The 27,814-nt window shown below is 41.7% G+C and overlaps 2 protein-coding genes across 7 annotated transcripts; both read right to left on the bottom strand.

Moving 5' to 3' along the window:
* Nucleotides 1-236: 236 nt before the first annotated feature.
* Nucleotides 237-14,216, bottom strand: rufy2 (RUN and FYVE domain containing 2). Of its 5 annotated transcripts, none has more exons than XM_028401696.1 (20): nt 14,197-14,216; nt 12,852-12,980; nt 9,981-10,154; nt 9,777-9,894; nt 8,728-8,829; nt 8,479-8,602; nt 7,707-7,771; nt 7,548-7,613; nt 7,322-7,391; nt 7,125-7,226; nt 6,921-7,037; nt 6,754-6,846; nt 6,360-6,434; nt 6,163-6,260; nt 2,884-3,003; nt 2,544-2,673; nt 2,344-2,438; nt 2,070-2,118; nt 1,846-1,926; nt 1,624-1,767 (listed from the first exon to the last, which is right to left on the bottom strand). In XM_028401696.1, the coding sequence occupies exons 2-20, from the start codon at nt 12,925-12,927 to the stop codon at nt 1,624-1,626; spliced, it is 1,899 nt and encodes a 632-aa protein (XP_028257497.1). In that variant the 5' UTR covers nt 12,928-12,980; nt 14,197-14,216. The 5 variants fall into 5 exon arrangements, with proteins under 5 accessions (XP_028257494.1, XP_028257497.1, XP_028257496.1 ...); XM_028401695.1 differs by lacking the exon at nt 14,197-14,216 and adding an exon at nt 13,424-13,557; XM_028401693.1 differs by lacking the exons at nt 12,852-12,980; nt 14,197-14,216 and adding an exon at nt 11,166-11,472 and having other exon boundaries at nt 237-1,767.
* Nucleotides 14,217-15,262: 1,046 nt separating this feature from the next.
* Nucleotides 15,263-20,837, bottom strand: LOC114433419 (uncharacterized). Of its 2 annotated transcripts, none has more exons than XM_028401975.1 (2): nt 20,432-20,837; nt 15,263-15,882 (listed from the first exon to the last, which is right to left on the bottom strand). In XM_028401975.1, exons 1-2 carry the CDS (start codon nt 20,771-20,773, stop codon nt 15,544-15,546), a joined length of 681 nt encoding a protein of 226 aa, XP_028257776.1. In that variant the 5' UTR covers nt 20,774-20,837; the 3' UTR covers nt 15,263-15,543. The 2 variants fall into 2 exon arrangements, with proteins under 2 accessions (XP_028257776.1, XP_028257777.1); XM_028401976.1 differs by lacking the exon at nt 20,432-20,837 and adding an exon at nt 16,484-17,025.
* Between the last annotated feature and the right edge of the window lie 6,977 nt (nt 20,838-27,814).

Raw genomic sequence — 27,814 nt, 5'->3', positions numbered from 1 at the left:
GGAGTCAATTACTGTCGGTAACTTAATTTAATCAGAAAATGCTACAGTCAAGGCAACAGACTGTTGGCAATAGAGTTAATATTAAACTGGCAGTAAGCTAAAGCATCATAGTGATTATTGACACTCTTTATATATATCAAGATTGTATCAACACTGCTCCACTGAAAGCTGGGAGTTTATAAGAGCAACACAGCACAAAGAAAGGCCAGCGTGTGTCCCAACATTGCAAAGGTGTGTTGTTTTTTTGTTTTTTAATTACTAAACACTTGGAAGTGATTTCCAGCCAGTTTCACCTCTTCATGGGAATGAATACTTCCAGTTCACAAAGACAAGTCACAGGTTGTAAACATCACATGTATAAAACCAGAATGCACTGGAACACTTCTCCTGTGTCAGTGATGACAGTGAACTGCTTTAGTCTGACAAAAACAAGCAAACATAAATATAAACCTTGTTTCAGAAAGTGTTTAGTGTCAAACATCCAGCAGCAGTATAAGGTGATTCTTCCACTACTAACTCATTATAACTGACTTCAAGTGAACAGGGAAAGTTCAGAAAGTTAATGTGCTTTAAACATTGAATCAAATATAAATATTTAAGACAATATAAGATTGGCAATGTTCAAACATACTTTGTGGCTGTCATGTTTGTTTCTTAAAAAAAACCTAAGTGAGGTGGTCATGGTGTGAGCTCACCAGTGGTTCATAAACCAAAAAAAAAACAGCCAGACAGATGATGACAGCATCTGTCTGCCCTCTTGGCAGCACCATCCTTAGTGTCTCAAAAACATTGGAATACTTGCTTGGCTAGTATGGGCTAGTGTAGCTAATTAAAAATATTTTTCTACAGAAATGGTCACTGTAGAAATGTATGACTCAGTTTGGCAACATGAAAAGTAAATAGTAATCACTGCATTTACAGACACATAAGGCACCAACAACAGAAAAAAAACATTTCAGCTCTCTTCACAGCCCTGTAGGCACGTAGGCTAGTGTCAGCAGAGTTCCTGGAATTTACCATTATGCTTCATCTAACAGCTGCAATTCTAAAACAAGGTCAGGTCAATTTCTTCTGTCAGTTAAAACAGAAACGTACACAATTTATATTCCAATTTGGTTCATTTCGATCTGTCGATTCGCTTGCCCTCATGCAAATGCTGCCGTTCATTTTTGTTTGGCTACACAGTTGCTGTGTACAGTTTGAGGCTTGACATGCATTTCAATACTGCAGGTTTGGTTCAGAAACTAGTCAGACCTTTAGTGGAGCCGCTCCTCGCAGTCAGTGCAGTTTCACTTTCAATTCTTTGTAAAGTTGTTACTGGATATATCAATATATTCACACCTGTTGTGTTATTTAGTCCTTTTTGTAAAAGGTCAGAACAATCAGGAGTTGCAGCCTGTACCACAAATTGCTTCCTTCATTATATTTCCAGTTTTTAAAGTATAACTGTGGCCTGATACCTACATTTATTGTATATAGAGTAAGAGAGTTTCAGATACATGGTTAGAACTGCGCAGGTCATCTTCTCCTCCCTCTGAATGTTCAAACGTGTCATTCACTCCTGGCAGCCAACAGTTGATAGAAGCTGGGAGATGAATCTCACAGAGAAAGAGTGGGACTTTTTCATGTGGGATTGGAGGAGCATCGCTGGAGGAGAAGGGCGTGGCAGGTGTCGCAGACTCTGACTGGTTTGGGAGACGCCGGTAGAGGAAGTTCGTTGTCAGAGCAGCTGTTGCAGAAAATTTCCCCGCAGTTCCTACAGTGATGCTGTTGGCAGAAGTAAAGACAGATGCACCTTACTGCTGTTGGGCCTGTGGGTACCATTCAAGTTAGCAGAGGACAGACCTTTCGTCTTGAGATGGAGAACTCCTTCTCACACAGCTTGCAATGGCTGGCATCTTTGTCCTTCAGCCAAACCTGACCCCCCTGAAACAAAACAATGTTTACTTTACATAACAAATCAGCACTACATTTTTATCCCTGAGATGGTTTTTGTGTAGGAGATAAAGGATCAAATAACTGAGTTTAAAATGAAAATGTGTTAACTTTTTAATTGCCTGCTACTTTACCTGAAGAGCTTTGTTGGCTTCTTTGATGTCTTCAATCTTCAATTTGGATCTGACAACAACCACATTTAGACTTAGTAAAAGGTAATAAAAGGAAAGAGACTCACCAAAGGTCATCAGTCACACATTCTTCTGTTGTTAAAACCGTGAAGTATGGCGGAGTAGATTTTTAGCGGAAATAATTTAAATTATGTAACTCTTAACAACATAGCCTTAGATATAGTTTCCTCTAAGTTTCAGCCATTACTTGAAAACAGCTCAATTCAAGTTCACATACTCGCTGAGTTTGGAGCCTAGTTCTTCTAGAGCCTTCTCTTGATCCTCACAGATGCCCTTTAACTGAATGTTTTCATCCTGGAGACAATGGAACTCCTGGAGGACACAAACAGCAGACATGTCTCTAATAAGTTCCAATCACACACACATCGGTTTGAATAAACGTAGCATCGTTTCATCCACAGTTAAGTGTCTTCTCACCTTCTTCAGTCCGTTGATCTGCAGCGCCTCTGTACTGAGCTGAGCCACTGCGTCCCTTTCTTTGTCCAGGTCATTTTGTAATGTGTGTCTCCACTCCCGCTCTATCTTTAGGTCCGTCTCCAGCTGCTGGCTACAGATACATGGTAGCCATACAAAAACACCAACAGACAAGAAGAAAGATGCTTCATACTTTTATTTAACTCTTTTCTTGCTTCTCCAAGTCTAAATAATTATGAACTATGTAGGGAATTCACATGTCAATGAAGTCAAATTAAACTAAAGCAAACAGCTTCTGTAGGTGACATGTTTGTGTGTGTGTGTTTTGTATGTGTTTGCTTACAGTTGCTTTTCTCTGTGTTCAATCTGCCGCTGCAGGCTGTCGGCCTTGTTAGCAAAGTCCAACTTGAAGCGCCTGGTTCCCTCCTCAGCTGACGTGCGTTGCCTCTCTGCTTCCTGTAATCTGTACCATTATAACCAGGGACAAACTCAGGACCATGGAGAGAAAAAACTGGGTGTGGAGAAAACAGGGGAACACAGGAGGGAGGATGGATGGGAATGAGGGGCTACAAATTCCAAGAGTGAAGATGGAGGTATGGTTGAGGTTGAGGGGAAACAGGCGTAATTTGCTCAGAAAGTCTACAAAATTAAACATACAGGAGGTTTTAACTGGGGGTTCAAAACAAAACAATAAAGAATACTTCAAAAATAAAGACACATAAAGAAACAAACAAAACAAAAACTGGACATAGCATCCAGCTGCCCTCAGACTGATCAGCCTTACCATGATAATTTACTTGCATCTGAATTTGCACATTTTCCATGCAACACAGGGACTGATTTGACCAAAATACAACCCACGCCAAGGACTTTCAAAACATCTAACTTTATTGATCGTGGTGGTAAAAGACAGTAGTTGAGTGTTTTTCTACAAACTGAATATTATGAACACGGGGTTAGAGTAGTCAGAACAATTACTTCCTGATATATCACAAAAAAAATCAGTAAATACGCCAAGACGAACACAGCAACGCAGTGTCTACAGCTGTGTAACTACAATTCTTTACACCTGGCTCAGCGGTCTGGTCAGCAGACACTAAACACATGAACTGCATTAAAGTTGCTGGTTCCACTGAGTGGCTTATGTTGAGAAAACTGAACAGTACAATTTTCAGTTTGGGTAAGTGAAGAGCAAAAAGACGACGAGCTGTGTCCAGAACCACTCTGTGTTTAAAAGGTACTGCCTTATATAGTGCCTTTAAAAGCCTTACAACATATGCACACTGCTTTCTGCTGACAATCTCACCGTGCAAATTATAGTATTATAATAATGCAGTAATAATGCAAAGAGCAAAAGCGTGTGTCCAAAATCTCCGTTTACTGATGACTACTCAGTGTGGTGTTTAAGGGAGTGTGAAGATGGGAGCCAGAGTCATCGCAGCCAGTCAGAAGCAGGTCAGGAGGTGCAGCACATGCAGAGCAAACCAGCGACTAATTAAAAGCAGGCGGCTGTACGCACGATCTCCAGTCTGACCACATGTTTGAAGCAAACCTCAGTGACTGACTGTGATGGAAATGTGGGTGGCGGCAGAAGTTGTTTTGGTTGTGTGATGGTTGTTGCTCATAGTTGTGACCCTAAAAGTGATACCTGCTGTGTGGTAAGAGCAAATGCCCGCCTCCTGACCTGGTAGAGAACCCCCCCCCCTAACTTTATTCTGCATCTCGGTAGAAAGCAGAAGTGCAGCAGTCTAAATACAGACATGACTCTTCACGTTGGTTCAGTGTTTCCAGTTAAAACAACAGACAACTGTCTGTGGTACTGCATATAAACTACTGGAGACAGATACAATTCACACAGGTTGTATGTATGTGTGGCTAAGCCTGTGCATGTCAGTGAATAGTCTAACTACTTAAAAATGTTTCTTCAGTTTCTTAAACTGGTGTAGCTGCTGATGACACTGACTGTCAAGACTTCTGAATGTTTCCTCACTAAACTCAAACTCAGCTGTTTCCATGTAAAATAACCAAGGACGGTCAAACGTGTCACAATAATCTCTATGATCCTTGTTGACAAAGGTGTCGGTAATAATTAACCATTTCAGAGACAGCTGTCAGGTCCTAAAACCATCTGAATACTGTGTGCAAATAAAACAGGAATGTTCTTTTCAGTTAAGTCCGTCTATTCGTGTGTGCCTGTATTCAGAAGGAGATGTCTTTAACCAGCTTGTATTGATGCTCTGTGTCTGTGCTGGCACACTTAACAAATGACATAGCAAGTGTTCTGGTCTGACTGAGCAGATCCTTATCACTGCACAGAGGAGCAGGGATAAAAAAAAAATTAACATCGTGGTTTCAGGGGAGCAAAGATAGACAGATGGTAAGATGGACAGATGGTATAAAAGAGACAAACAAAGGGGAGGGAAGAAGGAGGAAAGAAAGGAAGGAAGAAGGAAAGGATGTCAATACATCAGTATACCAAGTGGCCCCGGTTACACTGAACACTTTTGTGACTTAACATCAGACACACAGCAGGAAGTGTGAATGAAATGCATTAAAACACAGACATCTGATCAGGTTTCCAGGCTCACTCCGTAATCAGATTGGGTACAGCCTGGATACAGTATTTCCTTTCATAGTAAGAGTGAAAAATGACAGGAGATTGGGAGGAGGAGGAGGAAGGAGCAGTAATGCAGAAGATAAATAGATATAACTACAACTGTTCTGAGGCTATGTTGTCCGTATTATTCATACTAACAGATTCAAGCCCAGAAAGCAACAACAATATTCACATCGTTAGATCTTTTGATGATCAAATTTGAAGTGAAGGATTTCTAATCAGGACTTCATTAATTTAACTAGACTTTTATACTACAGTATAGCAGCAGTACAAAACTCCCACCAAAAAGTGTAACCGGGGTCTGTGTCCTACAGCACCAACTTTCCGAGCAGCAAAAAACATTCACAACCAATCACAAACAGGATGAAACAGATTTAAACCAATGGGAAAGGGAGAGGGGACATGGTGGGCCATGTTGACTGGGAGACAATGGGGTGAGGAGGGATTATAAAGCATCAATGAACTAGCAGACGGCTACATAATAATACACATGGAGCACTAATACACAGAAGGACACAATGCAATAATGACAGAACACAGCATGCAGACACATCTGCAGTGTATTTGGTCAAACATGATTAGAACTGCAGGGTTTCCACAAAGGAATTATTCAGCAAAAGCATATCTTGTTGTTAAGTAGCACTCAGTCTGACCAATCACAGACACAGCAGTGTGTTGGTAATAATTTGCTTTCACAAAACATGATAAAGAAAGAATATGCCTTGATTAACAGGACACTCTCTCAGCATATGTACTGAGACTAGTGTGAAGTCAAGCAGCGTCTTCATTAAGCTGCTAAAGACATAATGTCTTATAGTGTTCATGCATACCTCTTCATAACCTGTGCCCTTGTGGAATCCCTGAGCCCAGCAATGAGAAAGACTTTTTTGCCCCAGTTCTCTTCTGCATAGTTATAACTTAGACCATGCAGAACAGATGGAGGCACATGGGACCAAGTGAGTAGATCTGTGTCTGTGGCTTTACAGGCCGTGTACTGTATCTCACCTTTGCTCCAGCTGCTTCATGGTGGCAGTGATCTGGTTGGTCTTCTCCTCCAGACGACTGATCACATCGTTCTTCTTCTTCATCTCATCATCGGACGACTGACAATGAGAATAACCAGCATTTAACAGCAGTAAGAAATAAGAAATGTAATATTTGTGTATGTGTGTGTGTGTGTGTGTGTGTGTGTGTGTGTGTACCTGCATCTTCTGGTACATTTCTACATTGATGGCCTTGACCTCATCCAGTTGCTGTCTCAGTCCAATCAATGTGTCCTGTCAATAAAAGGTAGTTCTGATGTCTTATGTGTCTGCATGTTCATATTTACAGAAAAAAACACTGAGCAGGACAAAACAACAATAGGACGACACCAAATGTTCTCATGGTAACACTGCTTCAGTTTGACAGATTTTTTTGTGACATTTATGATTTTAATAATCCTCGCAGCCTCTTTACAAAGCTGGAATAATGATGATGTTACTGCATCTCAGCTTGGCTACAAATGTCAGCTGGTGGTGTTTCTGTTCACATATTGGTGGTGAGTGGCTCATTGCTGCTTCCTTTTTAACCACAAAAACATAAATGTGTACTGACCTGTTTTTCATGAATATCTTTCTCCAGAAGTTTCATGGCCAGCTCCATTTCCTGTTTCATTGACACCTGGACCACCAGCTCATTCTCCACATCCTGAAAAAGAACAAAATACACGTCTATTGTCTGACAGATATCGCATACAGTTCTGTACACACACTTCATCTGACCTGTCTGAGCTGACACTCCTCTTTCAGCTGTCTTCGAGCCTCATTGTACATCTCATCCAAACCCTGACGAGACTGTTTGTATGTGTCTCTCTCCAAAGACACATCACCTTGAGTTACCTACATGAATTATCAACAAGAACATGTAAGTTTTGTCTTAAATTGTCTGCAAAAATGTTGATCTGTATTTCTTTTGTGTTTGTGTACCTCTAAATGTTGCTGTGTCTTCAGGAGAATAAGGTTGTTTTCGCTCCTCAGCTGCTGGTTTTCTTCCTGCAGTTTGATGATGTTGTTCTTGGCTATTGCTAACTGCAGACACAAAAGAGTAAAAGGGTAACATAAAAGCCACAATAATGAGGACAACAGAGGAAGTTTAGTCACAAAGTGGGCTTAGATATACGCACCTCTTCTATGAGTTTGGAGTTTGACTTCTCCAGAGAATCAACTCTGCCTTGAAGACCATGGACTGTGGAGCTGCACACAAAAACAGAAATTACAACAGTAATAAAACCACTCAGTATCAATTGTCCAGCTCCTCCCCCTCTCCCCCTAGTTGTCCGGGATGGTAACAGGAAATGTCCAGGATGACCTGCAGATGGGTCTGTTTAAAATACACCACAAATGTCTTACTTGAGCTGTCGGTTCAGTTCCTCCACGTAGTTCTTCTGATCCAAGATGGATGCTATCTGACTATTCCTGTCGTCATGGAAACAGACATAAAAAGAACTCTGCATCACTACTGGGGAAAGAAACCAGCAGTCTGAAACAATGGAGGAATGTAGATCTTACCTCTCTTCACTCCTGTAATCATCCATGTCATTCTTTAAGTACATAGAAAAGTCGATTACGCCCACCTAAAATAAGTAAAACACAAACTTAATATCAAAGCTACTGTATGTGCTTCTACATTTCCAAATGCATTTTATCTGTTAGCCACATATGTAAAAATATTAAACACTATGTAGGTTGGGTTTCCTTTTCTCTGTTAACTTGTCTCGGTTTTGTTTTTGTCCATGACTTTTGAATGACATTACTTTCACCTACATTTACATTTTCATTTGCCTTAATCTTATCACTTCAGCTTTAGACTCAAGCCTCATTTACACTTGCATATCCATGGTAAATTCTGCCTATACTTGTCTGCTTTGGATCACAAGACTATCAATTCTAGATTCACGTTCAGTCAGGTGTGCACACAGGATGTGGCCTGAGTGTGTGTTACAGGGAAATATGTGTGCCCGTAAGTGGACAAAACATGGCACTGCAACCTCAGCTCTGTCTGCCCCACACTGAGATAAAATGACAGATGATCCTTGTCTCCATTTGTGCTTCCTGTAGCTTGAGTACTATAGATAAACAGTTAGTGGTCAATGTTCAGTAAGCTCAGATAGTAAAGTAGCATTGTTTGTTTTGTTACTATAAGATAATGCATCCTTTGTATGTTACATGCAGAAGAATATATTCACAAAGGCAGCAGAGTTATTTGTAATCCAGATAGCATACCTACACTTACACAATGATCTTACCAATGCTGTAAATATGGTTTTATAGCAGTGGCTACCTGTGAGTCCAGGTCCTCGCCTTTGACACACAGATTGGCATCAATGACGTTCAGGCCCACCAGCAGGCCCACAATCACAGCTCCTTCCTCCTCCAGCATCAGTGCTGAATTCTCATAGAAGTCACTGTAGAGGGAAAGGAATGTCCTTAAATACAGTAACCCTCTTTATCCTGCAACCACCTCAGCTGACAACCAAGACTGTGTTTTTTGTTCATTTTTTTTATCATCCATTTTTCTGTTCCAGTGTACCTGAGCACATCTTTCCTGGTGATGAGGAGTCGCAGATAGTCGGCCAGCCGTTTCTGCATGAGAGCCAGACGCAACCATGCTCTGGCTCTGCCTAAAGGAGTCCTGGAAAACAAACACACCAGTGATAAGGTTATTATTATTTTAACGAAACTGAGGCCTGTGGGAGTGATACATGATAAGATCTGTGTGTTTCATTCTTTTTCGTCTCTGCCTCCACTCATTGTTCACTGCCATGCCTCTAAGCCTTTATGTGACTGAGAACAGTCCAGATTTCATCATTACTTCTGACAAAAACACAGATTATAACTAACCAAACCTGTGTTTCTAGTCGCTGGCACAAACTTGACACTTTCCTGTATTAACGTTTAGCTCTGCACTTCGGTGTTACTAAATTTCTGCTTTGCTACATGTCTGTTGGTCTGACTCAGCACCAGCAAAGGAAACAGTCTCTGTTCTCTATCTGAACCTCGAGCCTGTTCCTCAATTTGCTGGATCAGACAAAGTATGAGTACTTCTTGATTCAGTGCCTATGGGGCCTGGGACAAATAACTGGGCAGAGTTAAAGTGAAAGCAATAAATGCCATTTAGCAGAGTGCTATTTTCAACAGCCAGCAGAGGACACTACATTAATACTAGGGCTTTTCTCCATCACATTAGACTACCTGCAACACCCCTTAATGCTTATCCTAAATTATTATTAATGCGTGAACAAGTTTTTGAAATAGAGAATCTGTCTATAATAATAGATTTAAACCTGACCACTACACACAACTACAAATATAACATACTGTACATCAACATCTGACTGACATCTTTTGAATATGTACCTATACAGAGAAATAATGGAAAAAGACAGAAGTGAGACAGCAGGGAGAGAACGGTGAAGTGAAAGTAAATAACCACCAGGTACTTCCCTGATCTGGCACAGATCCTATTCTCATGTTACGCTTCCTTACTGTTGTCATTGTGTGTGGTTGTTGTGGCTCCACTTAAATATTAGGTCAAGTAGTATGACAGGAGATGTGTGACTGTATTCATTCATCCCTTACTTGAGCCCAGGCAGGTCACGTACAGAGGCAGAGATCTCTGCTGCTTCAGGACACAGTTTCTCCACCAGCTCCAAAGGACCCCACAGAGACTTGTTAAAACCCAGGAAAGACTTCTTCACTGGAGAGAGATGTCTTTGTCACACACAGAGAAAACTAAGTGTGAGGGCGACTCACTCACAATGTCCTGCTCTCCCTTCCTCTTACCTCTGAGTCCATGTTTGAGGCAGTGCTCCATGACTACAAAGAACTGTTGGAGAGGTGGGTAGTCTGAGTCCAGTGTTCGTCCAAAGCTCAGAGCTGATTCAATCAGTCCTTTAATGCTCAGCTTGGCCATGTTCAGCAGGTTGGCTCGCTCCATGGCCATGGGGTCTCGCAAGGCTGCAGAAAATAATGAAGCCCAGACAAACACTTAAAATGCAGGCATACATACTGTACAGGTGTGTTGAGTGAGAACAATGTGATGTTTTAAAATGTTATCATCCTGGGACAGTGCACAGGCTACATTTTTAAGAAATAGTGCATTACTTTATGTTCTCATAGGATGCTGATCAAGATGAATAAATAATTATATCCAATTCAGACATTAAACCTGAAGAAAGATAAACCGCTGCTGGTCAATATCCATATTTTAAGGAAATCTTATGATGAATTTAATTCATGTGTCTTAAAAATACATCAAATAGATTATATTTAAACATATATATATATATATATATAAACAAAATATGTATTGGTATATAATACAATACAGCTCCTTTATGAGAATTCTCTAGGGGTTTAGATTGTGAATGCTCAACACATGAACCTCTGAGTTAATGTACAGCCCAACAGGGCACAACTGTGTCAGGTGTAAGTACATGTTGCCTAGCAGTATAGAAGACCAGTAACTGCTGCAGCAGGCTGGCCTGGTGGCAAAGACACAACACTTAGAAGGAGCATGTCTGAGCACTTTGACAACAGGCTCCAAGGACATAAAGAGGAAAAACCCTTCATCCAGATCATGTGACTTCAGTTACACAATACTAACCATCCAACATTATATTGTTGGTTATACAATGACATAAAAAACAGCAAAATCACCAACAAAGTGACACCACATTCAACCTACAGCACTGCAACACAGCACAAAAACATGACTACCCCCAGGGAAGAAAAGACACTGCAATTGCATGAGAGCAGCGTGTAATGCTGCAGGCAGTGAAGTTTTGTGATGAAACCAGCAACTCAGCTACAGTATCACTGTTAACAACAGATGAGGATGTAACGCTGAAGCATGAACTCAAGGCTGATTTATTAAAACCCAGTAACGGAGACAGCAGGTGAATGGAGTTTATCCCATTAGTCTGAATACATGAATGAATGTGCGTGGCCCTCATCATCACACCCTACCTTGCACGGTCCAGTCCCCCGGCAGAGACGTCCTGTGCTCCGACACTTTAGGCAGGACATGAATGCTCCCTGAAATAGTCTCGGACGCTTTCCTGGCCAGGGCGAAGATAGGAGCCTGCCATCGCCCATCTCCTACACCACCACCACCCCCTCCTCCTCCTCCTCCTCTCACCGAGCAGCTACTGTTAGCTTTATCTCCAGAACCAGATTTCTCCTCCTGCAGCCGCAAAATGCCGAACACCTGAGCTTTCTCCTTGCTGCTGTCCGCTTCAGACAGAGCCAGGTCGTGCTCTGCGGGCGATGCCATGTTCAAGTACCTCTGAAAGGACCCAAACTAGCTTCTGTGAAAACACGGGCTGCTAACCGTTAGCCAGCTAGCTGTGGTGTACAATTCATCCAGCGACCATTAGTCGTAGCATTCAGAATACCTGTGATACCGCCGGCGAAGCAATAACAGGTTAACTAGAATACCACAGTAAAAAATCAGCAGTCGTATAGTTTCCCGGCTGCGAAACGTAAATAAGGCGTCGGTCCCGCTACATGATGAACGTAAGCTGCGGTGACGACAGTGCAGAATACACCTGCTCCTGAAATGTGTCCTTTCCGTACATCGTCGTGGTGTACAGATTTGTTTACAGCCAGCAGACCAACCGATAGTCGGCTCTCCACGGTCCCGCTGCACCCTCAGAGGGGCGGTGTCAGGAGGCTCACAAGACACACAAAGGCAGCACTACGTAATGATTTTACTGGCGGCTGTGGAAGCGGCCTGCGCCCTCTGCTGCCGGAAGTGTGAACTGCAGGGTGAGGATGCTGCAGAGCAATGGAGCCCAGACAGCAGAGGAGCCTTATGTTTACTCCTCTTTACTCATCAGTGAGAGCAATGACCACAGTGGCAGGGTGGGTTACCTGCTAGAGCGATTTTACTCTTTAAGACTCTATATGAAAAATCAAAAATATACCAATTGACTAATATTTATGGACACTGATTGTACTTTTGAGTCTGTAGTATTATAGTTACTTTAATTAATGTGCAAGCTCTCAGTGTTTGTAATAATTTGACAAGAGCATGTACAGCTTACCTCAAATGTTCTTTTTTTTCTTTGTGCTCTTCTGACTTTATTAGAATTAGAATAAAACCATTTGGTAGCATAAGTTTTGACTTGGCTGGGGTTACTGCTGAGGAAATTTGGACTCTACTTGCTAATGTATACTGAGCCTACAGTGGAAAATCTTAAATGGTAATTTAGAAGACTGAAACTGGAAAAAATACCCACCCACACAGTCACCAGTAGAGTGGAGGAAGAGGTAAATTAAGACTACTGCAGAAAATATGATTAAAGTTCTGAGAAAAATCCTTGGACCTCATGCTGTGCATGAAATTTAGGATTGCAAGTAATGCTGTTGTTCACTTTAATATTATGCTTATCATTGTGTCCATTAAACTTCATAAACCTTTGAAAAAAGCCCACCACCACACTGCTACAGGAGAGATAGCATGTCTCCTGTAGCAGTCTGTTTAACTCTTTCAACCCACAACAAAGATGTATATGTATATGTATATGTATATGTATATGTATATGTATATGTCCGTCTTGATAGATTTAACTTGCTTTAGCACACAGATCTGTGGGTGTGATTTTTAAAATAAGATCATTAATATGACAGCATCATTCTTTTAAATCATACCTTGGCTGTAGGCTAACCGCTCCATACTCTCACTATGAGTGATGCCCCACCGGTGGAGACTCTGAGGAGAGTACATGCTGAGTGGTAGTCTCTGGATGGGCTGTGCCTCTGCTGAGCGGAGCCAGGATACTTTGGGCAGAGATAGTAAAGAGACACAAACACAGATTAAAAAGGAGTTCTCACCAGCAGCAAATGGTTTAAATACATTTAGTGTGTTTTATATAAAATAAGAGTCAAAACATATTCACGCTGACACACTGGGATGTGTGGATGCAGATTGCTGTGTTAGGCTAATTTATAACTAGTTCCGTTAACCTGGACCTGGACTACTCATTCAGCGCCAGTCACAACTGTGGTCGGCTATTAAAACAGAACAAATGAATAAAATTAAATTGTAGATTATCAGGCTTCCATAATTCCACAAAATGCTCATGGGTAATAAAAAGCGTATAGTCATACGAACACTACACACTCACCCTTCACTCTCATAAATAATAAATGATCCTCAGACATGCTGCTCATGTTTAAAATGTAAAACAGATTTCACATTGGAATAAACCGGGTGGTTTTACCTTTTGTTTCAGTGGTAAGGAACGTATCCTGCTGTTCTGTTCCACATCATAGAATGGACATAAAAACCTTCAACCACACTAACAGCATAATGTTTGCTGTAATGTTAATATCCATTAGGCTACAGTAAGTAGTATGACAAACCCCGCTGTGTGGTTTTCTCTTGCTTCATGCCCCTCACTCTCTCTCTCTCTCTCCCTCTCTAATAGCTCAGGGCTGACCAGGAGTCATATGATTGCTTATGCAGGGTTCTCCTTAGGCGTCTGTGTACTGCCTGTGTTAATTCTCACTCACATTCTTCACTGTTGATGTCCATTCAAGCTTTCTTGTTTTGTTCTGCCTCACAATTTATCTGCATCCATCTTCATTGGCTTCAGCTTCACAATTACACATGTCCAGAGCTTTTCAGCTTATCTTCCATATACCACCACTGTCAGGGTGGTATGTTTGTGCCATATGACAACCTGATCCCAACAGGGACCCACCCTTCCACACAAGTAAAGGCTGACCCAACCAATCACTGCTCTGCACTGGAAGCTGTGTCCACCACTAAGAGCTGATGCTGTTTCATTGTAGTAGTCAGCCTTTCATTGTGCAGCAATGCTGCAGATGAAGTGATGCTAAGCTCACACATTCTAATACAGAGATGTATTATTGTTTGAAATTAACATAACAAGACATTATAAGCAGCTGTATAGGCAAACACCAGCTATAAGCATCATTCTATCAATTCTTGTGCTAGAATCACTTTAACCCACGTTACAGTGTATCTCACCTCAGCAGGAAGACGCAGAATCTTTGGTTACACAGCAGTCTGTAGTCCTGTCCGCAGGCTTTCCAGTAATACCTCCAGGCCAACAGGGTCCAGTTGTAGCAGCTACAGACAACAAATATTGGATTCCAGATGTGTCGTGGTAAAAACATCAGCCATATACATATCTATCTATCTATCTATCTATCTATCTATCTATCTATCTATCTATCTATCTATCTATCTATCTATCCTGAAGGTGCTGCTAGGCTGCAACATCCACATGCCTGCAGTGACTGTAGTTCATAAGCGGTAAGCCGGTACATGCTCTAGGGATATCACCGACAGAAACCACAACCATCACCCCACACAGCACCCAATGACAGGAGAGCAGAGAGGCTGAGAGAGAGGAGGGGTTTGGTACTAGTGACAGAGCAAAGATCAGAGAGAGAGAGAGAAGGGAGGAGGCTCAAAGGGTGGTAAACAGGAAGAGAGAGCAGAGACAGACAGGCATTTACATGATACACAGAACATATGAATGAAATGCATACAGAAATCAATGAAATCACCACAATGGTTATGAATAGTGATTTTAGTGAGAACACAAAAGAGGAGGGTCAAATCTATCATCAGCCAATCAGGGACTGGATGGAGAGGGCGGGCCTTAGTGAGGCAGAGAAGTTATTGGGTGTGTTTGGAAGTGAATGACTTTGCAGCTGAGAGAAGGAAACTGACTTTTCAGACTATTTACTCCTTGCACAACATGGTACAAATGAACAGAGATAAGGAACAACTGAAACACCTAAATAATAGTATTACTAAATTAAAAGAATAAAGCTATTCCTGTTGCACTGATGCTAAACACACCTTAACACTAATCACTGCATATTTTGCTGCTGCCTATTATAAGACTGTGTCAGCATTGTGATCTAACGTTTGTGAATGGGGACAGGAGGAGTACCAATAAGAATGGGAAGGGGGGAAAATGTGTTTTTCAAGAAAGTATTTATTTGTAAATATATATACAGTCGAAAAGGCTTCTTTCAGAATAACAGGAAAGCTTTCTTTATGTACACACAGCTTTGCCCATACAAAAATAAACATCACAAAAAAGGCATTTATATTTCAGGTCTGCATATCTAATGCAAAAACAGTATATGGTTGACTTCAAATAAAGAATTTTGAAAACTTAGGGGGAGCCCTCTCCAGTTTTAAACTAGCACCACATTCAAACTGATGTAATGCTGAATATACTCAGCAAAAATAAAATGGCATCATGAAAAACAATAGTTCACAAGCCGAATGCTTAAAAATTACTCGAAATGTGTCATGACAACTCCTACCACAACTGTTTAGTGGCTCTGTGGCTCTTTAGTCCTCAAACTCTGCAGCATAAAGCACTTGCTGAAATTTCATCCGGACCTCCATCCTTTTTCTAATGGTGAGCCTCTTCAGCGAGGGCAGCAGGCTCAGCAGAAACAGTTCATCTTCATCTTTCATGCCGGGGAGGGGGTCTGCAGAACTTATCTCAGTCTCTGCAGTTGTTTGTCTTTTGCGTTTAATGCACGCTCCTATATGGGGGTGGCTGATTGGACAGGACTCCGGCAAGAAACTGGTACTGACGACAGGCAGCGACTCAGAGAGCAACTTCTCATCATTATCATCATCTTGCTCGTCCTGATCATCCTGATCATCTTCTCCAATAATTACCTGTTGGGCATGAAAAACAGCTGATGGTTATACTGAAGACACAGTAATGACCAGCACCGGCTTCCTGGCTATAATACATTTTTCTAGTTATAATGTAAAGTAATGTATAATGTGATGGATCATTTGTATGTCCAACAGCAGCTGTGGAAACTTCACTACATTTAGAAACTGTATAAATTTCAAGGTAGTGCCCTCACTATGGGGATTTTCAGCTATGCTTACATTTCAGCCTACAGATCACACTGAATGAAATCACGTGTGTGTGTGTGAGAGAGACCTGATCACAACTTCTACACAAATTCACAAAGTAATCAAAAGTTAGCCTCCCTTTCATTTCTACCACGAGTGACATAAGTGAGTCTTAATATTTATTTTATTTTGAAAAACTACAGACGGACGCTGCGAGACGAAACTGCAGTGCACGTCACACACAAAAGAGAAACAACAACACACACAGTCCTCTCGCAGAGATCATCGGTGTTTGCGAACTGTGGCAGGTTATGGATTTGTGGATCTCATAAAGGAGGAGGAGGAGCCGGACATGTTTGGAGAGGAAGAGGAGTTGTTGCCGCTATTCATGGAGACGGGGGAAACGACTTACCTCGTCTTGATAAATAACCGTGTTGGTGGTCGTGTCCCGGTGTTTAATATGGACATCGAGCCACTGTAACGCCGTGTACAGCGCTGGGATTAGTTTCCTACCGCCGGGATCAGCATTTCTCCTCGCCTCCACACGACGTTTGGCCTTTGCAAATTTGTCACGCAGGCATCGCCACTTTTTGCGACAGACACTCTCGTCTGTGCACAATGTTGATGCAATCTCCTTCCAGGACTTGTTCGCTATCCGCGTGTCCTTGTAGCTCCTCAGCGACGTGTTGTAGAGGTGTTCGTACCTCCTCACTTCCTCCGCTAACTGCTCATCAAACATGTCCATTGTTGTAGAATCAAGTCCGGTACTGTTGTGTACGCGTGGACGAATCGATCTAAATAACGATAGTTTTGCTACCAAAGTTGGGAGCAGTGTTTACTCGATAGTAGCGTGATGAGCTCGATATTTCTGTGGAAGTTTGTCTTTATATCTTTAGCAACATTACTCGTATGTACTCGCGGTGCAAACAGCGCTCCTCCCTCGCTCTGCTCAGTGAGCAGGCGCACTACGCCCCTCACCCCCCCCCCCCCCCCCCCCACTCCACTCTGCCGGAGCCAGCCTGTTCCTGCTCCACGAGAACAAAGAACTTTATTCTTGCTCACGAGGTGGAACAAGAACAAGACGAACAAAGTTCGTTTCGGACTTTTATCATCGTAAGCCATTCATATCACATTTCGCCAGTACTTAATACGCCGTTTTTCACGTCGTATGCCGTCGAAAACGCCGTTTTAGGTCATATGCCGTACGGCGTTTTATAAGATTCTAATGATCTCCGCTCCATACCTTGCTCAGCTATAGTTATCACTCTTTATCAGCAGAGGAGAAGGACAGACCACACTAATTCATCACTGATCTCCTTTGCTGTAAAGGATCACTTTGGTCATGCTTTTATTTTTAATGAAAGAAATAGGGATTTTGTTGACGGTAACATTTGTTACATTTTGTTATTTGTTACTTCTTATACACACAGAAATTGCAGAAAAGAACAATAAATATACAATACAACACAAAATACAATAAATATATAATGCTGCTCTTTGAAACGCCCCCAAAGAGACACATTTTTAGTTAGGGTTAGGTTTAAATGAAAAAGGCCACTGACTGAACACCAATGGGTGAAGAACTTGCATGTTGTATTTGTTGTAATATTACATTCAGAATCAAAACATCTGTAGCTGTGTGGACCTAAGAGATCGGTAATGAATTAGTGTGTCTGTCCTTCTTCTCTGCTGATAGGCTGATAAAGAGTGAACTATAGTGGCTGAGCAAGTTACATATATTAAAAGCTGTACGGCGCTGTTTGAAAAAACGCCTTACGGCATACGACGTGAAACACTGATGACAAAAGAACGGCATTTTAAGTACTGGCTAAATGTGATATGAATGGCTTCTGATATTTTCACACTTCACAAGAAGCGTGTGCTGAACTCCTCAAATGGCCCTCCCACTGCAGCGCACACCACACACCAAATGCAACCGGATTGCAAATTGTGAGCACAGTCGCGGTTACCTGGCCTAACGAGCTGATAATGCTCAGGGAGTGGGTGTATTAAGCGCTCATAGCATGATAATAGATAGAAGATCAGTGTAGCTGACTGTATTGTTTGACCTCTGGTCTGTGTGAATTTAATTCTGTGAACATGTGGATGACTGTCTGGAAGACACGAGAACCACGAGAACAAAGAAGAAAGTTCTTTGTTCTCGTGGAGTATGGAACAGCCTTAAAGTGCAGCCAGCGTCCTGGAGATGGCAGAGGAAGAGGAGCGCTGTTTGGATTTATTTCACAGCGACAGACAAAGAAGAAGAAACTGCTAGTTGTGGTTGTGTGCAGGAAAGTGACATGCTACTGTGGCAACACAACTAATTTGCACAAACATAAAGCAGCACACACCAAAGACCTCAAGCTGCAGAGTAAACGCTGTCCATACTCCATGAGAACAAAGAACTTTCTTCTTGCTCTCGGCTGACATCATCTTGTTCCTGGAGCTCTTGTTCGGCAGCTCTCACAACTTGTTCTCAACGCATGGTCTGGCACACCATCGGTGGTGTGCGAGAACAATTGTGTGATTGGTCAGAATTTAGTGGGCATGATAAATGTGGTGAAGAGCAAGAGCTTCTTCAGGTGTGACACTGTACACACAACAGTATTAGACTTGATTCTACAGTGATGGACATGTTTGATGAGCAGCTAGCAGAGAAAGTGAGGAAGTATGAACATCTCTACAACACGTCCATGAGGACCTACAAGGACGCACTGATGGTGAACAACTCCTGGAAGGAGAACATTGTGCACAGTACATGGCATCACAGTGGCTTGATGCTCATGTTACCACCTACGTGATTTTTTCACAAGACGAGGTAAGCGGAACCATTGAAAATGTGTGTTAATGTTAACATTAATATTAGTTGTGGTTCATGAATTAAAAGTCCCTTTCGTCATCCATCTCCAACATCTGTTGAACCAGGACACTGTCCTCTCCCTGCTTGATTCTGGTTGCATGGCCTGAATGTGCCATCTACATTTACTTTTTTCCCCATCTCTGTGAATAGCAGCAACAACTCCTCTTCCTCTTCAAACATGTTTGCCTCCTCCTCCCTTATGAAATCCACAAAATCCATAACCTGCCACTGTTTACGAACACTGCTCTGGATGATGTCTGCGGATGGGCTGTGTGTGTTGTTTCTTTTTTGTGTGTGACCTGCAGTATGAACACACGCTTTTCATGGAGTGTGAAAACTCTGTGCCGAAATGAACTTTGTTATTGTTCTTGCCACCCGAGAGCGAGAAGTTCACAGTAGACGTTATGGCATATGGCTATGCATGAAGTAAACAGCTGCGTTTTCCTTCTATGATAATGATCCCTCCCTTTGTTTTTCAGTCACTTCATTTGAACTGCTTGTGGCCATTTGCTGATCAAGACAAGACGTTTAGTCTTTTAATTTGCAGGTTCGAATCCGTGAGGAGCAAGTGGCAGGATCCTGCGTGCATGCTTCCTTTTTTGGAAGCTTTCTGCTTCTAATCTGTTTAATCTGATCTGTTTTGTGAAGTCTTTTCTCTAAAATTTGACAATCCAGCTGATGGTCTAATCGGATTTTATATGGTGTTTTTATATATTATATATTTTATATTAATATATTATATTATATATTATATTATATATTTATTTATAATTTATATATATATATATTTATATATATATATATTATATTATATTATATATTTTATAATATATTTTATATTTATTATTTATTTATGGCGGCACAGAGATTAAAAAGTAACAGATGTTAAACCTATTTTGTTCTAATAATCTGTTAGTGTATTACCACCATGAGGTTGACAAAGCGGTTTCATTTTCAGATCATTTTGTATTTGTCATAATTGCTGTCAATAAAATACTGAAATAAATGGGTTATTTAATCTCTCAGAAATAGTTGTTGAGTTAAGCCTTTACTTCTGTAGGTAAAAAAGGTGTTTGCATTCGGTTGAAATCCACCAGAAAGCAGGAAATGGCATCTACTTCATAAAAAATGTTCTGGGGGAGGACCCCCGGACCCCCCTCCCACACTGTGTGTGTGTGTGTTAGCATCTCATTTCAATAGTAATTTCTACCATGAGTAAGTTACACGAGTTACAGTCTTCAGCCAGATATTTATTTTATTTTGAAAAACTACAGACGGACGCTGCATAACCAAACTGGTTGCTATTATGAATTTAGCTCATCAAAACATTCAGTATTACACAGCAACGCACATATTGTTGGCTGTAACAAGTTGCTAATATATTAGATAAAGTGTGTGCTGGTTATTAACAGCGCTTCTTTCCATCAGTTAGCTAATGACTGCTGAGCTATACTGTTAATATGACAGTCATTGATTTTAGTGTCAGACAGGCGCACTCACCTCTTGGTGGTCCTCCATCCTTCTCTCTGCTCTGAGCTTGACAAAGGTACTCAACCAGACCAGCTGGCTGTACAGCGCCGGGACCCGTTTCTTCGGTGGGTTCTCCTCGTCGCCCAGCTGTGCGGCGTTTCTCTTGGCCAGTCGCTTCTTCGCTTTACAGAACTTGTCGCGGAGATTTTTCCATTTCATCTTTACTTCTTCCTCTGACTTTCCCATGGCGTCCGCTATTTCTTTCCATGACAACTGCGTCTTCGTGCTGTCTTTGTAGTCCTGTCGCGACTGGTCGTACAGATTCGGGTGTTGATGTATCAGGTCCGCCAGTTTCCTCTCTACTGTGTTCATTTTGTGTTCTGTTCGAGCGCTTCACCGCGAAGCGCTTTCGTCGACATGCAACGACCTCGGCAGGTTCAAGTCGAACAACGGAAGTACGAAGCGTCCCACTTTCAAAATAAAAGTTCATTGACTGCTTTTTCTCCAGTAGGCTGATCGGAAAAAAATAGACTGACATAAAATGCTGATTCGTACATTACTCTTTAGGTGTTAATATAAGATAGTCCTTCCGTTCAGAGCAGCAGTGGAACAAAACAAATTGTAAAATTATCAGTGCAATTATTTGATGCCGGAACTAATAAAGTTACAAATACTAAGGTGTTATTCTGGTTGGGGATCTGAGTTTCCTAAATGCAGTCAATAAGAAATGGGACATAAAGAATAAAACAGAGAGGGAGACGAAGACGAAACATCGGGCACACAGAGGCAGACAATCTGTGTCGGAAGTGAAGGACAAAGATATCTTGGTGCTCGGAGACGGCGCTATCACTGACGTCAAGAATGAAAGAATGCTTACATGCAGCTATCCGAGTGCCAGGGTCACTGATATAACAGGACTTCTCCCTCAGGTTATGTCAAACCACCCAGGAGTCAAACAGATCATTCTGCATGTGGGTGCAGTTGACACCAACAGGGGCGAATCAGAACTGTTGAAAAAAGATTTCTCTAAACTTTTAGAGATACTCGACAAACTGTCGTCCAATCATTTATCAGTGGGCTGCTCCCAAACATTGATAGAAGGATAAATAAATTCAGTCGCCTGCTTGCACTGAATACTTGGCTGTCTAAGACCTGTGAGACACATGCAGTGACCTTCATTGATAACTTCAACCTGTTCTGGGAACGTGATGACCTGTTCAAAGGAAGAGGCCCTCATCTGAATGGACGTGGACTGAGGCGGCTAACCCATAATCTTCTCCACTCTGTGAGACGCCAAACGCCTCCGACCCCCCCTGGGCCCAGCCTAAGGCTCCACTGCAAAGTGAACACCAGCTGCAGGGGGACAACAGCAGGACCGCTTCACTGGATCTCCCCACCTCACCTCCTCCACTACAGCCCTGCACCCCCTCAGCTGCATCCTCTTCCGACTCCTCAATATCCATCTCCCCCCTGCTTCACCTCTTGGGTTTCCAAGTCACATGGAGAGTTTGGTGAAGTCTGGGATCAAAATGGTCCCCCACACCCTAGCCAGATCAAGGGTCCTATCCTCAACACTGAAACATCCACCAGCATCCCCCCAGACACCTCCCTCAAGGCCCCCAAGATGCAGTATCTCCCCTCTGTCCTCCCTCCAGATAACGCAGCTGAGGTCAACCCAACCCACCCCTCCCTCTTCCACTCCCCTAAGCACACCATCTAAGCCTCCCCGGCCAGCACCAAGACTGCAATCAGCAGGGCTTCTGCTGTTTGAGGACTTGTACCCATAATAATCCCACTACCAACCTGAGGCCCAGGGAGAGAGCACTCTCCCACAGCGCAGATTCATCAATTCATGTTTTGATAAGTAAAAGGAAAAGAAAGCCCCATCATCCAAGAAATGTACTACCAAATTTAAAATCTATTCAATGTCAGCCACAGTCTGTCCCCGAACATAGACAGAACACAGGTTTTAATACATTAAATTAAGCTCTCTTAAATGTTAGGTCTTTGGCAGGCAAATCATTCTTAATTAATGATTTTATTCGAAAGCACCATCTGGATTTTATGTTTTTAACTGAAACTTGGTTGGGGCAAGACAATAGTGCAGCAGTTCTTATTGAGTCTACTCCTCCTAACTTTGGTTTCATGAGGGAAGCAAGATTGCACAAGAAAGGAGGAAGAGTCGCTGTCTTGTTTAATGACTGCCTCCAGTGCAAAAAGGTATCCTATGGAAAGTTTGACTCTTTTGAATATGTTGCTCTTCAGCTAAAGTCCTCCTGTCAAGCAACCTTTGCAGTTATTTACAAAACCCCGAAATACAATGCAAAGTTCTTTGATGAGTTTGCCAAACTATTGTCTATTATGTGCATTGACTTTGACTGTGTTGTCTTAGTGCGTGACTTTAACATTCATGTTGATAATCCTAATGATGGAAGTGCCAAAGAACTCTTTAACATCCTAGATAGCTTTGGGCTTTCACAGCATGTAACAGACTCAACACATAACAAGGGACATATACTGTATCTAGTTATCTCCAAAGGTCTGAACATCTCTGAGGTTGTGGTGACCGATGTTGCTCTTTCTGATCATTACTGTGTTGCATTTAAAAAGACCACCCCTGCTAGTCCCAACAAGGTAGAAGGAAAGGTGATCAGAAAGCGTCATATTAATGATAACACCTGTGCACTGTTCACACAGGCTTTTGTACCATCACCAACCCTGCCCACAGCTCCTGTTGACGACCTTGTAAACAGTTTCGGTTCCAAAGTTATGACTGTTATTAAGTCAATTGCCCCAATCAGAACCAAAGTTCTGTCAGGAAGGAAAAGGTCACCTTGGAGAAATGCCACACTGGTTAAAGTTCAAAAAAGAGTCTGCAGACAGGCAGAATGCAGATGGATAAAAACTAAACTCCAGGTTCATTATAACATTTACAAAGAGAGCCTACATGACTACAACCAGGAACTAAAAAATGCAAGACAATCCTATTTTTCAGAGATCATCGATAGGAACAGCAACAATGCTCGCACATTGTTCTCTGTTATAGACAGATTGACAAACCCAGGAGTATAAGTCCCACCTGAACTGCTGTCTAAAAAGTCACAGATAAAGTGTTAAATATAAGACAAACAGTCTGTAGCTCTAGCTCTGGCAAAACCATAATGTCACTTGTGCCTTCTCATCCACTAGTTAAGATGGCACTTTTTAACCTTCTAGATAATACAGCACTGACAGAAACTGTTAAACAGTTAAAACCCACAACATGCTCACTTGACAATCTGCCTACACATTTTCTTAAAAACGTTTTTAACTGCATATCGTCAGATGTGTTGCAGATAGTTAACAGTTCTCTTCAGTCAGGGCAGTTTCCCCAGGCCCTGAAAACTGCAGTAATCAAACCTCTGCTCAAAAAATCAAATCTGGATGCTTCAGCAATGATTAACTACAGGCCAATATCTAACCTTCCTTTTCTGGGAAAGGTCATTGAAAAGGCTGTTTTTCAACAAATTCATGCATTTTTGGTGCAAAACAATCTTTTTAATGAATTTCAGTCTGGATTTCGAGCGCACCACAGCACTGAGACTGCACTTATTAAGGTCTTAAATGACATACACCAGAATAATGATGCATCCAAAGTCTCCGTCTTAGTACTGCTGGACCTTAGTGCTGCATTCGATACAGTTGATCACAGCATACTGCTCGACAGGCTGGAGCAGTGGGTGGGATTCACTGGCACTGTGTTAAACTGGTTCAAATCTTACTTACATGATAGGGACTACTTTGTGTCAATTTGTAACTATGAGTCTGACCGAACTAAGATCACATGCGGGGTTCCTCAGGGGTCCATTCTTGGACCACTTCTGTTCAACATCTACATGCTGCCCCTAGCTCAGATCGTAGAACAGCACAACATCTCCTACCACACCTATGCAGACGACACACAGCTTTATATATCATTGTCATCACATGACTACAGTCCCTTACACTCACTAAGTAAGTGTGCTCAACAAATCAATGAGTGGATGAGCCAGAACTTTCTCCAGCTCAATGCTGACAAAACAGAGATGATTGTTTTTGGCCCCAAAAATGAAAGAGCTAAGATCAGTGCTTACCTTGACTCCATGTCACTGAAGGTCACAAACCAAGCCAGAAATCTCGGTGTAATACTCAACTCAGACCTGAATTTTAACACCCATGTAAAAGCCATTACTATGTCTGCCTATTACCACCTGAAAAACATTGCTAGGATCAAGGGCTTTCTGTCTGAACAAGACACAGAAAAACTTATTCATGCATTTATTTTCAGTAGGCTAGATTAATTGTAACGGCGTCCTCACAGGTCTTAGCAAAAAATCAGTCAGGCAGCTGCAGCTGGTCCAAAATGCTGCTGCTAGAGTTCTGAGTAACACAAGGAAAATGGACCACATCACACCGGTCCTCAAATCACTGCACTGGCTTCCTGTGAGTCAAAGGATACATTTCAAAACTTTACTCCTGGTCTACAAAGCACTGAATGGTCTTGGACCAAAATACATCCTGGACTTATTGGTTACCTATGAACTACAATGGTGCAGTGTTACTTATTTAAAATAACCTAACTGAAATTGTATATACTCACCATAACTGCATGTAACCTACACATATCTAATTCTAAATGATCATTCTATGTCAAGAATAGAAAGCAAAGTAACCTACAATGATTTCTAGCACTTTTATTCAGCTGTAATGTCCCCTTGCCTGCACTAGATGGCAGGCTTGTTCTTTTTTCCTTATGTACTTCGACTGTCTCTCAAACTGGCATCACCAAGAAAAGTTGACAAGGTTCAATAAACCTCTAGTTCTAGGTAAGATTTTTACATCCTGGATGAACACAAGTTATAACAGATAATGCCTAAATCTCTTAGGCATTGTATTTTATTACACATTTTCCTCACTGTGGGACTTTAAATATAATAGTCCATTGGCCAGACGAGATATTGGTACAACTCACAGTGGCAAAGGTTGCTTATACTTTTTAAAAAGATGAATGTCTGTAGTCAACATTTTGATATGATAACCCCATTGAAGTCACAGCTGAATTATTGTCATCAGCTGTTAAAGTTACCCTCCCCCCATTGAAGGAAATGCATTTGTATATTTTACAGTATGTCACATAAACAAAAAACTTTCCAACTTAATGCCAGAAAAAAACAACAGTGGCATTAGGATGAATAGTACACCGTCTTATTAAAAATGAAGTATTGTTGCCTCACTGTTGTACTATATTAAACCCACTGTTGTCAGTGGATTAATGTTAAAGGTCAGGATTTTATGATTATTGAAGCATGAAGCTGCTGTAAAACAGTTCTCTTCTATCTAAGAAGGAACATGTCAAAGAAAACTACAACCTGAAATGTATTGGCAAAGATGTTGTAGCCAGAGTAGCCATTAATTTGAGAGCAGATGTCAAGGGTCAGGATGCTCCTCACTCCTGGCCACTCTGAATGGCCTGCAGGTGGCTCAGTTCAGTGGAGGCTGACTCTGGATCCATGTTCAATGGTAAAGGACAGGAAGCCAGTGACAGTGTGCTGCTGCCCCATGTGAGCTCTGCTATCATTGGAGCTGATAGAGCCACCTGATTGGTTTAAACTTCATAAATAGACATACAACACAATCCATACTTTTGTATAGATAAAGGCAACATTTTGGTGAAACTGTGTTCATAAAATATTGTGGAAATGTGGTGGAGTAGAGAGTATAGATAGCAGCTGCAAAATGTAATGGAGTAAAAGTCTAAAGTATGCACTCTTATTTTTACTTAAGTAAAGTATAAATCCATAAAAATGTACTTAGGCAGGTCAGTAAAACAACTGCTATCAATGGCATGGGGTGTTTCTTTAAATGCATATTTGTTAACATGAAAAATGTTCCTCACATAATTATGGTGGAGTGTACAGTGCCACTTATTTTGTGTAGACATGTGTTAAAATAACAACAATTAGCCATGTAAACACGTGCTGTACACTAGTCTTTATGTTTATGTTGATTAGAGTTTTGGTGCGGGACAACGTGTGGTTATCAAAGGCCAGCAGTTCAAGGAAGGCTAATTTAAATGATTTTAAATGCTAACCACATGAAGACTCCAGGCAGGTGTGATAAGGCGTCTGATTTCATTTACATGTGAAGAGGACGATGCCGAGGACACATCAAACATCGCCTCTGCTGGAGGCGGCTCAGCATATCAGACTCTTCATGCAGGACAGATTACAGGGGCAGTACACTGGATAACACCAATTACACGGACAGCAGGTATTATCACAGGGATGTCTCATGTGATTGCACACCCTGCACAACTGTCTAGACTACCTACAGAGATCCTACATAAGGCGACACCATGTTATTACTACTCAAAACACCATCATTTAAAGGGACAGCACTGATTATATGTACAGTATTGTGTATTATTGTACATGAAACTATCAGCTGGTAAACAGCTGTTTTCTGAATTGATTTGGACATTTGCGCAGTGTGATGCAGCTGCTGACAGCAGCAGGTCATGCACACGCTGCAGCAGCATGCTGTCCTCAAGAAAGATGAGAAAAAATGCAAAGTCAGCAATGGAAGGCAGCGCGATTACTTTGTTTGACAGGTGAATAATCAAATCTTTTAGGGAGAAAATTACAGTGACCAAGATAGTTCATGCACTGCAACTTAAGAAAACACACTAAGCATGTTCAAATTGAAGGTTACTTAATGAAAGTACATAAAAGATACATTCAGCTTTGCAAACATGTTGACAACAGTTACCTAGAGGGAGACAAAGGGAGCCAACCAGACTGCATGAGCAGCAAACAGCAGAGTTCCAGGGATACCCTTTAACAACACTGTCAACTGGTGGCGTTGATCTTGGATATATTTAAACAGAATTTTTACCATGTGTTTCCACATATGTTTTCATGTGTATCCACATTTTGTGACAAATTCAGGAGCCTGTTAGTGATGGACCAGGCCCAGTGCTGCACTGCTCTACAGCACCTTAATGAGAGCTGCTGTACCACAGTCTCTCACTGTCTGCCAGGCACTCCAGAAATCTGACCCACTGACCCTCTCTGGTTATAAGGTCCCTTCTACGAACATTTGGCCACTGTCCTCCACAAATGTTTACGCTCTGTACTCTCCTGTTTTTGCTTGCCTTTCCTCAGTCTCCTCAAGTGTCCTGTTGCATCATCAACCCAAAAGGTTTCGCTGAGTTAGTACACACACACAAAATATTACTGTGACAAGTGTGTATTCACAGTCGGCCACGTTTATATATAAAACAAGGGAATGGCTTTGTCTCCACAATGCTCTTTGCCTGCTGTCTTATCTTCCCCACAGTGGGTGACTCAACATACAAAAATCGTCTGGACACACACACACACACACACACATCCT

This window comes from Parambassis ranga, chromosome 3, assembly GCF_900634625.1.
Source record: "Parambassis ranga chromosome 3, fParRan2.1, whole genome shotgun sequence".
In the NCBI taxonomy this organism is placed as follows: Eukaryota; Metazoa; Chordata; class Actinopteri; family Ambassidae; genus Parambassis; species Parambassis ranga.
This window is presented reverse-complemented; position numbering and strand designations above follow the sequence as displayed.

Excerpts from the sequence above, each read along its gene's own strand:
- rufy2 (XM_028401693.1), bottom strand. The coding sequence starts at position 11,472 with ATGGCATCGCCCGCAGAGCACGACCTGGCTCTGTCTGAAGCGGACAGC. Across the intron at positions 10,155-11,165 it reads GGGGGACTGGACCGTGCAAG|CCTTGCGAGACCCCATGGCC; the intron begins GTAGGGTGTGAT and ends TATTTTCTGCAG. Across the intron at positions 2,674-2,883 it reads GAACACAGAGAAAAGCAACT|CCAGCAGCTGGAGACGGACC; the intron begins GTAAGCAAACAC and ends ATGTATCTGTAG.
- LOC114433419 (XM_028401975.1), bottom strand. The coding sequence starts at position 20,773 with ATGAACACAGTAGAGAGGAAACTGGCGGACCTGATACATCAACACCCG. Across the intron at positions 15,883-20,431 it reads GGATGGAGGACCACCAAGAG|GTAATTATTGGAGAAGATGA; the intron begins GTGAGTGCGCCT and ends CATGCCCAACAG.